Below are 15803 nucleotides of genomic sequence, written 5' to 3' on the forward strand. Positions count from 1 at the left end.
TTTTGGTGCTGAGGGAACACCAGATGTAGGTGTACAAAAAATAAAATGTATAAATTATAACAACATCAATTTGAAAATGTAAAGATTAGTAAAACCAAGACAATAAAGGAGAGAGGAAATAAAATAAGCAGAAGTTAAATGGAAGTAAAAGTTACTATTGTTTCCCTAAAAACACATAAGTGGTTAAATCTGACTATAATAACTAGGACAAACTGAATAATTATAATTCCACTAAAAGTTAAACTAAGAGTACAATAAGATCAAGATAAGCATGGTAAAACTAAATAAGTACTTGCTGAAAGCTTCATTAAAGCTCTTCTGCAAATCTGGTTTATGAGATATTTAGCCAATAGATAGATTATGAAAATAAACTGTCTGACCAGGGGTGCAACAAATTTGTGTGTGTGTGTGTGGGGTGGGGGGCTTGCCCCCACTGATCCCCCTAGGTGGTAAGCTCCTGTCTGTAGGCCTTTAATAGTGAAAAGTCAAAGGAATTCATCCAGGTGGGCTTTCAGCCTTCTTTCAGTTCCAGAAAGAAATAGTTACAGGTCAGGAGAGAAGAGCTGTCGTGAAAACAACTGGCAGAAACTAAAGAGAAATTAGATCCCAGGCATGCAGGCCAAGTTTCTGGCAACCATAATGTGGCAGAGAATAACCACTCTCAGAGTTAATGACTCTAATCCACATTGTTTCACATGGAAAATCACTGATCATCTGAAGTCGGGCCTTTCCACAATCACGAGCTGTCTTTTCAGGAGGAGCAACTTAAAACCTTGGTTCTGTGAGTATAAAAAATCATAATAAAGCAAAAGGTACAAATGTAATCCCAGAACTCAGGCGGAGTGATACAAACAGGGTCAAAACAAACCGAGTTGGAGCTGTTCCCTGCGACATGTCCAGCAGTAACAACACCGAACCGCAGAGAAATATCCTGCACATGACTCTGCTCTTCACTTCTCGTTTTCTCAGCAGACTCTGGGAGGGTTCGGAAAAAAAGAAGCGCACATGTAGGACACGCCACAGCTGGAGCAGGGCGCGCCGAGCCGAGCCGAGCCGAACAGCACATTTCTCACCTGAGATAATCTCCCGCTTGGCTTCATCCAGATGACTGGAAACCACGTCTCCCATGGCGGAGGAAGGTCGGAGTTTCAGTCCTCCGCAGAGCTCCGAGAAGTCTTACAGACAAACGCGCGTGTGAGTCCGATGCACGCGCCTCCTCTGCCCCTCTCTGTCCACCAAAAGCTGAGGAGGTGACAGGCGGTAAAGGACGGCAGAGAAACTTGGCTGGGGGACAAACTTCCAGCGGCTTTTCCCCTCAGAGACACACCCTTCTTTAAAGTAGGAGGGGAACTCGGTGCGTTCAAGGCGTGTAGGGAAGCGGCACTCCTCCTCCGGCCTTTGAAAGCTCCCTGTCATTCATTCGACTAAAGTCTGTCAGAGAAACATCACGAACCCCTGCATGCACAGCAGGACATCATCAGTGGATTTACATCTACAACTCATTAACTTTTGGTGTCAACCCGATTCAAGAAGGCTACCACAGCCAACTGACTTAAGAAAACAGAAAAATAGCTACAATTCAGTGAGTTTTACAGACACTGTGTTAGATTTTAGTGTTGGAACTGAGAACACACTGAAAGTACAGCCTCAGATAAACAACCTACCTCGGTGTTGTTATTTACTACAAAACTGAAGCAGTGTTAGCATCATCTCAACATCCAGTCACTTGTAGAACAACGTGCAACAGCACTGCCTTGAGTTAGTCATCTTCCCAAGAATTTCAGCCCACTCTTCTTTACAGCTTTGCCTCAGTTCCTCGCGACAACCCATAAGCTTGTTGATATAAGTTTGAGACAGAAAAGTGCTGTTTCTGTGCTGTAACAAAGCTTCTTGGCAATAATTGTATGCTGTTGTAAAGCCTGTTTATTTTCCCTTAAACAGTGCCACATTTCGTAGGAAGACACATTTGTGGGTTGAGCCTGGGCAAAGCCAATGTCAAACAGCTTATCGTTGTTTGCTCCTCTGGTGCCCTCTAGTGAACCCAAATCTCAGCTTTGCTCTTGCTGTAGGTTTCTGTAGCCACATAGTCTAGTTTCAGATCTCTCTGGTGTATAACCTGCTGCCAAAAGGCAAAAGGTGAGGGAAAATGTTCTTGCCTGTGTGTGCCTGTTACCAAAATATCCCTTGGAAAAGACAATAATGTCTCTGGCTGAGTCAGTTTGACAGACACTGACCTAAATTTGTCATGGTAGTAGCTGAGAGTCATTCACATCATGTACTCCAAGCGTGACAGCTGGCAGTATCGCATGGGATTGGGCATACTGTTATTTTCAAGGTACCACGCTAAAATTTTATCTTAATATCGACAAAACAGCTTTAGATTTAGCCGTTTTTGTGTTTTGTGTGCCATTTTTGGGTTATCTCCAAAAAGTGAATCAGTTATAGATGTCCGTTCAGTGATTACTGCCTGCGAGTTTCATTTAAATTCATCCAGTGGCCCATGAGATATCACATTCTTCTCTGTCCCTCTGCCACACAAGGGTCTCCTTCAGCTGGTAACCCATTACAGATTCTACATCTCATACTTGGTTAGGGTTAGACCCCCCCGCCCCACCCCCTACACACACCTAATGAAAACCTCCACTTCCTGAGGGCATCATCATGTTCTCCACTTGTTGTTAAAACATCAAACACAACCTTCGTGCTTACAATATAATATTAAAGTTATTTTGCTCATTTGTATAAGTGCTGATTCAGCATTTACACTCATGGTTTCCTGTTTAATATTTCTTCTGTATGTTTTTTGCATTCAAACAAGACCTACTTCCACATACTTTGTGCAATTTTAATCATTTGTATAGTATCAAAACATTTGGCTTGATATGAAAGTGTTCTATGACTTTCATTTACTTACTTTTATTTATTTATTATTTAGCTTTATTTACAGAAATATTCCACATAGAAGTACATTGTGATCACTTCAGTTTTTTCAGAAAACATTGTTCTACTTCAACTTACTTGCTGTTTTTTGTCTTTGTTTGCACCTTTTAGCTTTTAGCTACGGTTTTGTTAATTTTAGTTCTACTTGTTTTACCTTTTAACAATTTAATTAATGATACATTCTTCCACACATTCCAGCAAAGTCGTTCAGCACTAAGCAGTCACATTGCATTTTAATAGAAAATGCAATTCTTTAGTTTAATTTCAAGTTTTTATGAACTAGATTACATATATTTTAGGAATGTCCATCATTAATTGAAGTTCAAAATGCAAGCTTTTATTTTGAAGCTTCCTGAAACGGAAGTGTTTTCTTTTTTAATCCCAATAATCTGTGCAGCACTTGGAGCTGCGCTCATCTGCTCCGAGGTGAACAGGCTGCACACGACTCAAAATGCCACAACTTGGACTAAAAGCTATTGTTGGAGAAAGTAAGAACTTTTTATTCATTTTATTACTAATGCTACATTATCATAGCTAAAAAGAAAAAAGAAAAAATAATTGTCTTATTTCACCATAATCTAAAGCAATGACAGGGATGTCATTACCAAAGCTGGTTCTTTGAGTGCTTGATGTCTTAAAGACCCAGAATCATAAAGAAGACACGTGATTACAGATTTAATCAGTCAGATTCCTTGTTTAGTTGTGTGTTGTTTGACTGTACTGGATGTTTCCATCGTTTTATTGGCATTTGTTTTTTGGTGAATAGGAGCATTGAGTCCCTGGTCTGTGTAAATCCTGCCTCACTAATCTTTGTCTGTGGGGATTAACTGCTTTGACATCACTCTGATAGGAAGAGAAGAACAGAGGGAGGAGGGTCTGATTTCAACAGACACTAATTTTTTATATCCAACAAAAATGCACACCTGTCTGTTAAAGAATCTCTGTACTGATGTCAAACCCCAGGCTATTCCACATACATGCACACAGAAAAAATTAAAATAAAAACCTTCTTGATTAAAAAGTTTTCTTAAGAAATTAGAATTTTTTAAATGTGAGGTCAGACATAATTAAAGGCCTAGCATTCCTTGAAGGAACAAATATCACCCGATCACTTTTTATGCTGGAGTTTTGATCTACGATCATTTTATGATGAGAAATGATGGAGTTGTAGCCAATGTTAAATAACATTGTGTAATGTAACCTCACGCTCAGAATACAGTATGAGTTGTGGATCAGTCTCAGCTACTAACACACCAGTTTAAAGTCAATATCTGTAAAACTTCAAACACAAACAGACAGTCAAAAACATGATCATCCGCACTGGTCTTTTGGCAGCAGGTGGTAACACATCAAATGCATCAAATGCTACATGTGCTTTAGTTGAAATCATATCCTGCAGCCACATGCTCGATAAACAGTCACAACCTAAATGGTTAGTCTGATTTTGTTGTTGGGGTCTCGTAACTGAACAATGTAATTATGCTGAAAATGTGCAGTAACAACTTGTTAGAGCTCATGAAACCAAACAACAGGACATTTACTCCCAACATTCAGGTAGGACAGCCAGAACTCTTTGTTTGTTTTATTGTTTATGACCCTTTGATTTGTACACAGTTCACAAAGTAGCCTTTTGTTGCTCTTTTCACATATAGCAGAGAGTAACCCAAGAGCTTTACACAGGATAAAAGGACAAACCCACAACTATTAAACAAATTCAAACAATTATGATTGAAAAACAATTCAACTGTGACAGTATAAAAAGACTAAGAAACTGAGGAAGTGCTGTTGTATTAATGAGGAAACACAAGAGGTAGATTTAAGAACAACAAAAAAGACTACATCATGTACTAAAATAATAAAAAAATGAAGCTAAGGCTATTGAACTTCAGTTCAAAGTAGGCCAAATATAAATAAAAATGCTGGGAATTTGAGGGCCACATGCAATTTTTATCAATCGTTATCTAAAGGCAAAGTTGGATGATATGTTGTGTGTGTGTGTGTGGCCATGTATTTGATACATTGTGGGGACAATTTTCCTAACATATACTACCTTGTGGGGACCAAAGCCTGGTCCCCACAAGGAGAAATGATGTTTTTGGGTTAGGGGTTAGGTTTAGGACTAAGGTTTGGTTTAGGGTTAGCTATGTACTGGTAATGGTTAGGGTCAGGGTAAGGGTCAGGGTTAGGCTGTAGTTAGGGTGTAGAAATGAATGGAAGTCAATGGAAAGTCCCTGCAAAGATAGAGAGACATAAAGTAAGTGTGTGTGTGTGTGTGTGTGTGTGTGTGTGTGTGTGTGTACCCATCTACTTACCAAAGAATTTTATGAACCATTAGATCAGGGGTGTCCAACCCTGGTCCTCAGGGCCACCATCCTGCATGTTTTCCTTGTTTCTCTGCTCCAACCCTCCTGATTCAGAGGTTAAATCACCTCTTCATGTTCTGCAGAAGCCTGTTAATCAGCCATTGATTCAAATCAGGTGTGTTGGAGCAGAGAAACAAGGAAAACCTGCAGGATAGAGGCCCTCAAGGACCAGGGTTGGAGACCACTGCATTAGATGAATGTTCATGAAACTTGTAGAAAGTAATCTTTGGATATACATCTACAACTGATTACCTATTTGAGTCAATCAAATTCAAGATGACTGCCACAGCTAACTGACTTTAAAAGCAAGACAATGGCTATAACTTGTGGCAGCAGCTGAGACTGGTCTCACATATATACTCTGAGCACTAACAGATTGGGAAAAAGTCTGTTTGCACTGCACCCTTTTTATTGGCTTGAATTAACATCTGCTTGCACATGTTTTCTCACCCCACTCTTATCGTTTGTCATGGTTTACCAAAGATTGTCTGTTTGACAAAGGCAGACTTCTACTAGCTTAACATGAGGCTCATGGCATAGAAGTAATTCTGATATGTATATTTTTAGATCTGTATAAAGACAAATCAGTTAGAGCTTCTGTCAGCTTTGTGAGGGATAAAAGAAATGTCAAAAAGTAGACATCTCTAGATGGTATATGGTGATAGAACTATCAGTTTCCTCATTGAAGACAGACTGTTGTTTAAGGTCCCACTTCACAAGAAACGGTTCAGAGTTTAGTTCACACGGTTTGAAATTCTAAACTGAGTTACCTGTCGCAAAAATTACAAGTCCATGTTTCTTACAAGTTTTGTATGAGTTCCTTTGTATTTTTCTTATTATTTAGAACATATAGAGTTATATCAATACTGGGACATCATGGCCATCTGAGCAGGTGTGGGTTCACAGGTGACACTGAACTTCAGCCCAGGAAAACAAACAAAAATGACACCATTAACCATAAACTAATACGGCACACCCTGATAGACTAAAAAAAGTCTAAAACCACCAGTATCCCATGGCTTTAAAGCTGTAGAATTTAAATTTTACCAGGGAAAGTTTACCCACGGCTGTCATCTAGCTTCACATAACAAATGATATTGCCATACGGTTTGGCATTTTGACACACATGTTGGAGCATTTTGAAATTCAGATGTAGATGTACATCCAATGATTGCTTTCTGAGAGTTTTAATAAAATTCGCCCTGTGGTTTTTAAGATATTTTGCTAACACTACAGACAAACGATCATACCCACACATACACATAAACAAGAACTAGCAATGTGCAAAAACATTATTGTTGCTTGTATGATAATGTAATGTATCTTGTAAAAAGTAAGGAGTAGAGTTTATGTAACAGTAATGATGCATTCTTGTTACATGTGATGCATATGTATGTATTGGGTTGAAGGGTGGGAAAGTTAAAATGTACGAAGACATAAACTTTTATTATTATGCTACATTTCCATGGCATAACAGTCTTGTTGTTTTATTGATGCAGCATTTTGTTCTTCTGTGTGACTTTGCATCAGTGTATCTGTGGCATTCAGCAGCATCTTCTTGTCTCAGTTCTTCCAGGAGCCTGTGGGGATGTCTGAATGTCAGCCGTGTCTTACTCACCATCTTCTAGCTCTTCTTCTTCTCTGTAGCTCCGCTGTGGCAGGTCTCAGTCCGACAGTTTGTTATGAGTTTGGTTTGGACTTTACTTGATGAGGAGAACAGAAGACAGACATTCCAGGTCCATGTTTGTTGACTAAATGACAAGCAGAGAATGTTGGTTTTATGTCGGTACACATTATGGGGCTAGACACAGTACAGTGTAAAGTATTGAACAATGGTTGTACTCTTATATCACATATACTCCAGCAACAAGTCAGAATCAGGTCTGAGTAGAGTCCCCTCTGTTGCCAGGTGTTTCTTGACCTCATTTCCTGTCAAAAACACATTAGCATAGGTGGGGACAAAAATGGAAATCAGCTCTCAATTAATGAAACTCGCCATTCTTGATCGAATGCATGTCACCCACTGCCTTGCATACCAGAGTTTTAAGACACAATCTGTTAGCATTCAAAGTATGTGTTGGGGATGACTCTCAGCTACTACCACACTAATATTTAACTCAATATCTGAGTTAGAGTTAGATCCATTTTAAAGTTGGTTTAGACAGCTGAGGAAGCAGCCTGTCAGCCTGTAATCCCTCTGACTAATTGGATCATTACTGACTAAAACAACCATTTCTGTGTTTTATTGTTATTATAAGCTTTTCACTACATGCAGGGGGGCTGTTGGGCTGACATGGAGAATGTGGAAATAATTTATTACCACACACTGCCAAAAAGGGAAAATGGACAATAATGTTTTTGCTCATGTCTGTGTTCGTGTGTGTATCAAAACATCTCATGAACCACTGAATGAATTTTAATAAAACTTGCAGAAAGTAATCATACGATGTACCTCTACAACTGATTACTTTTAGATTCAATCTGATTCAAACACAGCAATGACTGTAACTCAGTCAGTTTTACAGTTGTGTGGTAGTAGTTGACATTGATCACCAACACATATTCTGAGCACTAACAGATTGAGCAGGATCTTTGATTAAAATCTGTCTGTTAGCAAAATATCATGAAGCATTGGATGGATTTTATTGAAACCTTCAGGAAAAAATGCACCTCTACAGTTCATTAACTTTCTGAGCCAATCTGATTCAGCCAGCTGGCCTTAGAAAACACAACAATGGCTATAATTTAGTCAGTTTTACAGCTATTGTGGCAGAATTTGATGTGGCAGTAGCTGGGAGTCATTCACAACACACAGTCTGAGTGTAACATCTTGAAGTATTGCGTGAGACTGTGCATAACATTGATTTCAAGGTTTGACTAAATCAATTACCCTAATCATTTCTCAACATAAAATGATCTGAGTCTAAAACTCTGGCATGATATGAGTTCCTGTTAAGAAATGCTCAGCCTTTCATTAGGTGATAATTGATTTGACCCTTTAAATTTGTGACAATAAGCACAAATATATCTGTAGTATTCTATATTATTATTTTTGGCCGCACATTTGTCTCACTGCTATCACACAGCTCCAGTACCATGAGCCGATGACACCTCAGGAGACAACCTTACAGTCAAACAATCATGGTAATTATTTATCTGAGGGATGTGTACACACGAATTATGCTGTTTACTTGTGAGGTCACTTCCGCTGACACAGAAACAGCCCAGAAATAGCCACAGAGTGTTGGACGAGGTAAGAGGATTGGGAGCAGATTAGAGGCAGTGATTGCAGTGAGTCTGTCCCTCCCCTTCATTCTCTGCCTCACAGACAGGACGGAGGCTGAATCCCCAGAGATGGACTGCTGTCTGCAACAAAAGTGTGTCAGGAAAACATCAGTTTGACTCACACCTCAGTTACAGACTTATCTGCTTCCTGTCCCTGTTAGAGGTCACAGAGTGTGACCCTGCTGCCCCAGTTCATTACACTGAAATGATCCTTTTTTCCTTATCAAAAATATTTTGCACAATGAAGTGGTCCCTAGACTGTGCACTAGTTTAAAGGTTTTTCATTGGCTGGTACAATGAAAATTGATTATTCAGCTATCTTACTTGAAATCTGAATGATCACAGAGTGTGTCTATTACAAGACAGAAGTTATTACATTTTAAGAAATTCTAAACAAACATGATTACTTAAATCACTTCCCTTTGTACAGCCATTTTCATAAACAGAATAATCCAGTTGTCTTTCTTCAATAATTACCACACTATGCAGTACTTCATGGTCATGTTTTTTGGTTGTTGTTGGTATAACTTAGTGTTACAGGCAGTGGAAGCTCCTGAGCAGAACTTAGTGGGGAAGACTAACCACCTTTTCCCCCTTCCACGAGTTTGTGTCTAATTAGATCATTAATTAAATCAGATAAATGGATGCCTCCCACATACATCTGCTTTAAAGCCCCAACCATTCCCTTCAGAAGCCACATAATTAGTTAAATAAGATCCACCTGTGGATGATCTAAGTAGCTATAGACACAGAAAATGGGTGTACCATGTTGGAGAAAATGTCCTGCTGTATATCCTCCCCTCTGTCTTTAGTTTGCTGTGTTCTGTTCATGTCCGGTCTGTCTGCTCCACGCTGCTGACTGATAATTTATCCTCTAAATTTAGTCTCACTAATAGATTTTTAAACAGAAGCCCTCCACTGATGGACACAGCAGGTTTTGCTGCATGCTGTTCCTACATTTAAACTGGTGCTGGAAAAGTCCAAAGGATCCTAACAACTTGCCACATCCCTCACCACATTTCCTGCCCAAAAGAAGGCTCGGTCTGCAGCCACCTTTTTCTTAATAAGGACAATCCATCTCCATCTAAACTGTTCAGTATAGACTTTGACCAGGGTGCCATTAAAACACTTTGTGCCAACACACACAAAAAAGTGCAGCAAACAATATTGCTGAATGCAAAAACCTTAAATAGACTGAGCTCACGGAGACTGAAACTTATCAATACTTTAGATCACACTGTACACAGGATTCTGAAGCTGCCAAAGGTCAGAGCTTTTTAGAGATGTATGCTGTCTTTTTAACAAATTATGCAGAATGTGAATTTTTAATTCATTTTTGTTACAGATGATAAAAATGAGTGTATCTCAAAAACTGAGCCATGAACAAACTTAAGATAAATTCTCTGTGTTTGAAAGGACTTTGTGCAACTTTTTTCTATTAACAATTTTGAGGGATGCAGCTCTGACATTTCTGTAACCAAACATTTTTTATTTTTGTGTGTTTTTTGCACTTTTTATCTATTTATTTAGTTCCTATGAACTTATTACATTTTGCTAAAGTTTGGGCTATATTGGTATTGATGTGTAGCTAATTGAGAATGCTAAAAAATGGCCCTACAGCATGTATAAATGTAAAAATCAGTTCTGGCAAGCTCGTTCTGTGGTACGTCATAAAGAGTTAAATAAGATCACACGAGGTATAGTGTTAGTAGTGGCCACATCAGCGATTTAAAACCAGCAGAATGTGGAATGATTTCTGCTCAATGAGTCTATTGGAGCTGCCTGCAGTTCTGATCTCTGCTAACAGGGAGATATGATAAATATAATGATGAACGCAGGTGGTGACCTGTCCCACCCTATAACTGCAAATAAGTAAAAAACTGAGTATGAGTCACAAAAAACATTTTAGGTTCCATTTAAAATTGTCCAAATAACAAAAAAATACACAAGTAATTTACAATATTTATTTGGAGGAACTACTTTGAGGAGCAAATGATTTTTTTTTATTTGAGCTGGGGCAGTGCTCCACCTGCTCTTATGGTCTGGCTGCACTTGGTTACAGGATGTTGTTCAAATCATTATCACCTGCTACCAGTGGTAAAGGCCCATGTCTAACTGTATGTTCATTTGTCTGTTGTGTTTGCAAAATATCTCATGATCAAATAGGACAAATTTTAATGAAACTCTTGGAAGCTAATTATTGGATGTACCTGTGTAACTGATTAACTTTTGGAATTTCCCAAATTCAAGATGGCTGCCACAACCAAGTAACTGATAAAATACAAAAATGACTATCATTCAGTCAGTCTCACAATTATTAAGGTAATATTTGGTGACATCTTTGCTTAAAACATATATGTATGTATTACTGTCTGTCTGTTAGAAAAACCTCTCATAAACCTCTGGATTTCATTCAAATGAAACGCTCAGGGTTGGATGTTGGATGTGGATCTACATCTGATTAACTTATGAGGTTCACACAATTGAAGAAGGCCACCACAGTTAACACAAAAACAGCTTTAACTCAGCTAATTTTACAGATATTTGGTGTGGTAGTGGCTGAGGGTCATTTACAACACATCTCAGTTGGGGGAGAGAAGTAGCAGAAACTATTCAGGGTACTTTGAGAGTAACTCAGCAGAGGTCCTAGAATTTAACCTTTGATGCTGATTTCGTCCTCCTTGTTCTGAACTTTACAGGGATAATGAACAATGTCATCAAGAAGGCAAGAGAAAAAGGACAATGGAAGGTAATGACTCATGTTTGTCATTAATATTTTATTTTGTCTGATCTTAAATGAAATTCTGACAATTTCCCTGTTGTAGGTGCTGGTGGTGGACAAACTGAGCATGAGGATGGTTTCCTCCTGCTGCAGGATGACAGATATCCTGTCAGAGGGAATCACCAGTAAGTCACATGACCCAGGTCACCTCTTATAACACTTATAACACTTATAACGCTCAAGTCAGCTTGATTTTAGTCAAGCAATGTAAACCTTATTCAGTTCATCAAAGAAGTGATTCTCAAACCTCATGGCTCACCTCCATCCATCTATTCATATTCTTTTGCATGCTTCTCCTTTGCTGATTGGGGAAGCTGGTCCCTACCTCCAGCAGTCAGCGTGCGAGAGGCGGGGGACACCCTGGACAGGCCCAAGTCCAACACATGGCCACATAGAGACAAATAAGACAAACAACACTTTCACTTACACCTAGAGACAATTTAGAGTTACCAATTAACATAGCATGCATGTTTTTGGTCTGTGGGAGGAAACTGGAGTTCCTAGAAAAGCCCCCACATGTACACAGGGAGAACATGTAAACTCCACCCAGAAAAGCCCAGACCGGTAGGAGGTCCTGTGACCTTCTCAGTGACAGCTCCGACCACCGATCTGCCCCCTCACCTCAACAAGGCTTAAACAAAGAGAATCAAGTTCAACTGTAATCTGTGGGGAAAAGGTATACTACTACTACTACTACTACTGCTGCTGCTGCTAATAATAATAATAATAATAATAATAATAATAATAATAATAATAATAATAATAATAATAATAATAATAATAATAATAACTTTCTAGGTTTACGTAATTCTTTAAAATTTGCTCCTATAGTCACTGTCAAAAAATTGCACATTGCTAAAAGAGTAAAACAGAAAGACAGACTCAGTCAGACATCAGTCTCTGATGGGTAATTTTCTTTTCAGAACCTTTATAATAAACGTTTAATCTGTGCACAAAACCAAGAAACATAAATATGAAGGAGCTCAATATTATCACAATATTTAAAGCTGCAATGAGTCCACTTCTCTTGCATATTTTTAAAAAGAACAACAACAATTTAGTTTGTTCTAAAATTGGCAGAAATATTAAGGGATGGCATCATATTATTAAAGTATCGGTGAGCTAATGTTTTATTTTTCACTGATGCTGTTTCTGAAAGTGATTTTTGTTCTCGTCTCTTTTTTTAAGTGGAGCGTAGAGGAGAAAATCCTCGTATATTTAAGTTCATTTAGTCAATCAGTAAATTTCAGCCAGCCCAAAAAGTATCAGATTCCCAGTCCAGCAACACGAAGGTGGTGATTTTCTCTTCGACCTGTTGCCTTCACAACCCGACCACAGATAAGCAGAAGAAGATGGATGGATGAGTACTAAGCCTTATTGTTTTTCTGTGTCCTCCAGTTGTAGAAGACATTACTAAGCGTCGGGAGCCTCTACCCACCATGGAGGCCATCTACCTGATCACACCCACAGATGAGGTGAATCATGCCGGATCAGTGTATTAATTCTGTCTGAAAAAACAATCCAACAAAAGGACCCTTTGTTTCCCACTCCTTTCTACAACCTAACTCAGTTGCAGGAAGTGTTAAGTTTTGTTTTCTTCTTTTCTCATATTGAAAAGTAAAACGTTATTTTCTGTTGTTTCAGTCAATTGAGGGTCTGATTGATGACTTCCGAGACCCCCGGGCCCCGAGGTACCGAGCAGCTCACGTCTTCTTTACCGATAGTGAGTAAATCCAGTCCAGTCACCTGGTGTTTCACTAAACTAAACTAAACTAAACTAAACTAAACTAAACTAAACTAAACTAAACTAAACTAAACTAAACTAAACTAAACTAAACTATGTAGTCTATGTTCAGTACACATATGTTCCCGTAGTAACATGGATGTTGTTTGGTTGAGAAAACAGCTAAAACTAAACAAACAGTGCCATGCTAAAGCGTAAAGATTTAATATTAGCTAATTTAATGCTCATTTAATGCTCTTTCACATGGATAGGCTTTTTTTTTAAGAATTGGCTAGCTATTAGTCTAGCTGGACAAATACTTTTGACCCTTTTTCACTCCAAGCTCTATAACTGATGTCACAGCTAATAAGGTATTAACTATTAATAACTATTAGACAGAACATCACTTTAAGTGTCTAGACCATTCAAGGACACATCATTTCAACCTGGAGAGACTCACACAGAGAGAAGCTGCCATTAAATAGTTTTATTGGACATGAAAGACAAAAGATTTTGGCGCTCGGACCCCGGCAGAAGACGTGAGTGCTGCATAGCAATAAGCTTGGACGAGAAGCTTAGGATGAGGATTAGAGGCGTCTTGCCCGGGCCGGACACTGGTGGTGGAGGTCAAAGAGAGGAAGGAAGCTTGAAGGAGCTGGGAAAATAGCGGTGGAGGTTGGTTGAAGTTCAGCTGGTGAAGAGATGAAGCCATGATGGTAGTCCTTTTAAACGAAGGCTTGCTCGCTGATTGGTTAAGATGGAGGCACGGTCTGGTGCTGATAAGCTGCAGTGGAAGCGGATGACGCAGCGATTGGATGATGCAGAAGAGGCTGAGGCAGGTCTTCCAGTTTGAATTTACGCCTCGGCTCCATAATACAAAAGAAGAACATTGTAATCATTGCTAAAGTTTTTCCAAAAACAATTTCATTTGTTCTGCGGCATGGGTATTTGTGTTAATCTTGTCAACCCACAGCCAAAGTTTATTGACAATTCAGGCTAGAACAAAGCTTGCCAGATTTAATAAAAAAGCAAAATATGGTTTCATTTTTATTGTGATTTCTAGTAAATTAAACAATTTTTGATATGTGTGAAATTGGTTGCTGCCAAAGGTGTTGTAAACCCAATCCACATGGATACATCAAGTATTTGAAAATCTCCATTTTAGAAAGTCCTTTTGTAATCACTTGTTTTTACTGTTGTATTTTGGGATTAGACTGTGAGAACTGTAAATCACAGCTGATCAGCAGCAGGTTACATTCAGTAGATGTGCAACAAGACAGACACAGATCAGTGAAGAAAATAGTGATTACATCTGGCTCATGAAAAACATACAAGGTTTTAAATATTTATTCTAGTTTTCACTAAAACCTTTTGGTAAATTTTGAGTTGGAATTGTTTCAGATGGTTGATATTTGCTCTTAACTCTCTGATGAGAGTTCCTCCCTGATTCTTCAGAGGGAGAACGCTCTGCCCGCTGACTGCAGCAAGTGAGACACTGAGTACTGAGTATGTATTGAAACAAATCCCAAGTGCTTAAACATTGTATGACTGAATGAAACACATGCCATCATTTGACAGGGTGCTACCAGCACTGGCTCTTGAACACAAGAGGACTGTAGCTGTTGTCCCCAAACACAGGAGGTGGTTGATTGAATGCCTGCTCTAAAGAAATGTGTGTCCTGTCAACCTTTATATCCTATTTTGGATGACAGGATTTTCTTTAAAAGCTTTGTGCAACCCAGCTGTCATTTACAGACAGATGCAGAACACTCAAAGAAGTTACCTAATGGTAAACAAATGTGTCTCTTTCTGTTGCCCTTTTAAAAAGCAACCTGATGTTCAGAATATATTTTTACATTTGTGCAACAGTTTTTTTGTGTTAACTACAGTATCATCTCTGTCAGTCACCTGATTCTTCCTGTGGTACCCTGCAGCAATCCCAGACTCCTTGTTTGGACTGTTGACTAAGTCCCGCGTCTCCAAATCCATGAAGGCTTTGACTGAGATCCACATAGCCTTTCTGCCCTACGAATCTCAGGTAAGACACTGTCAGACTAGGATTAGAAGGCAGGTCAATAAAAAACAATTAGTGATCATCAGCTGATGCCCCACAGGCCATATCCTGCCTGCAAGCTCATTCCATCTGACACAAGAAGTATTAAATCAGTCTTAAATTGAGGTGTAGTAATCAGTTCACTCATTCACAATATGTAATCAGACCCGACTCAAACACCGGAGCAGCAAGAAAATCTTCTCCTGAGTCTGTCAGAACACTCTCTTTAGCTCAGTAGGTTGGGAAGCACACTGTAACCTAGGGGTTCAAAGCTAGCTTTATGCATGTTTCTATCACCTGGATTCAAAAGGTGAACACGGTGCAATAAGGCTTCTGCCCTTGTGTGTGTGTGTGTGTTCATGTGTCTGACTGTTACCAAAATGTCTCATAAACCACTGGATGAATTTCTCAGAAAGTAATCATTGGATGTATATCTTACTACTATTTACCTTTTGGAGCCACAGTCAAGACAGTCCTCAGAGCCAATTGACCTTAGAAAACCAAAAATGGCTGATGTCGTAGCTGAAAGTCAATTACAACACATGCTCCACACGTACTCAAGTGCTTCTGATTACACAAGCTCTTTGGCATTAACTGCTGGAGTTAACCTTGCTTATCTGTTAGCTCATGAACCACTGGATGGATTTTACTGAAACT

The 15803-nt window shown here is 39.0% G+C and overlaps 2 protein-coding genes across 3 annotated transcripts in view; one reads left to right on the forward strand and one right to left on the reverse strand.

The window, feature by feature from the left end:
• The window catches only part of niban2b (niban apoptosis regulator 2b), a 49047-nt gene extending 47714 nt beyond the window's left edge, over positions 1-1333 (reverse strand). Inside the window, exon 1 of the mRNA XM_017432719.3 lies at positions 1074-1333. Coding sequence (XP_017288208.1) covers positions 1074-1128 — 55 coding nt within the window. The 5' untranslated portion in view covers positions 1129-1333. The remainder of the gene's footprint in view (positions 1-1073) is intronic.
• A 1980-nt stretch (positions 1334-3313) lies between these two features.
• The window catches only part of stxbp1b (syntaxin binding protein 1b), a 35120-nt gene continuing 22630 nt past the window's right edge, over positions 3314-15803 (forward strand). The window contains exons 1-7 of one of the 2 annotated variants that reach the window (XM_017432717.3): positions 3373-3428; positions 8390-8447; positions 11288-11337; positions 11414-11495; positions 12769-12845; positions 13015-13093; positions 15028-15131. In XM_017432717.3, the coding sequence (XP_017288206.1) occupies positions 8408-8447; positions 11288-11337; positions 11414-11495; positions 12769-12845; positions 13015-13093; positions 15028-15131 (432 nt within the window). In that variant the 5' untranslated portion in view covers positions 3373-3428; positions 8390-8407. Of the gene's footprint in view, positions 3429-8389; positions 8448-11287; positions 11338-11413; positions 11496-12768; positions 12846-13014; positions 13094-15027; positions 15132-15803 lie in introns of both variants that reach the window. The other variant, XM_037976859.1, reaches the window with a different exon arrangement.

The sequence above is a fragment of the Kryptolebias marmoratus genome, linkage group LG1, assembly GCF_001649575.2.
Source record: "Kryptolebias marmoratus isolate JLee-2015 linkage group LG1, ASM164957v2, whole genome shotgun sequence".
Taxonomy (NCBI): domain Eukaryota; kingdom Metazoa; phylum Chordata; class Actinopteri; order Cyprinodontiformes; family Rivulidae; genus Kryptolebias; species Kryptolebias marmoratus.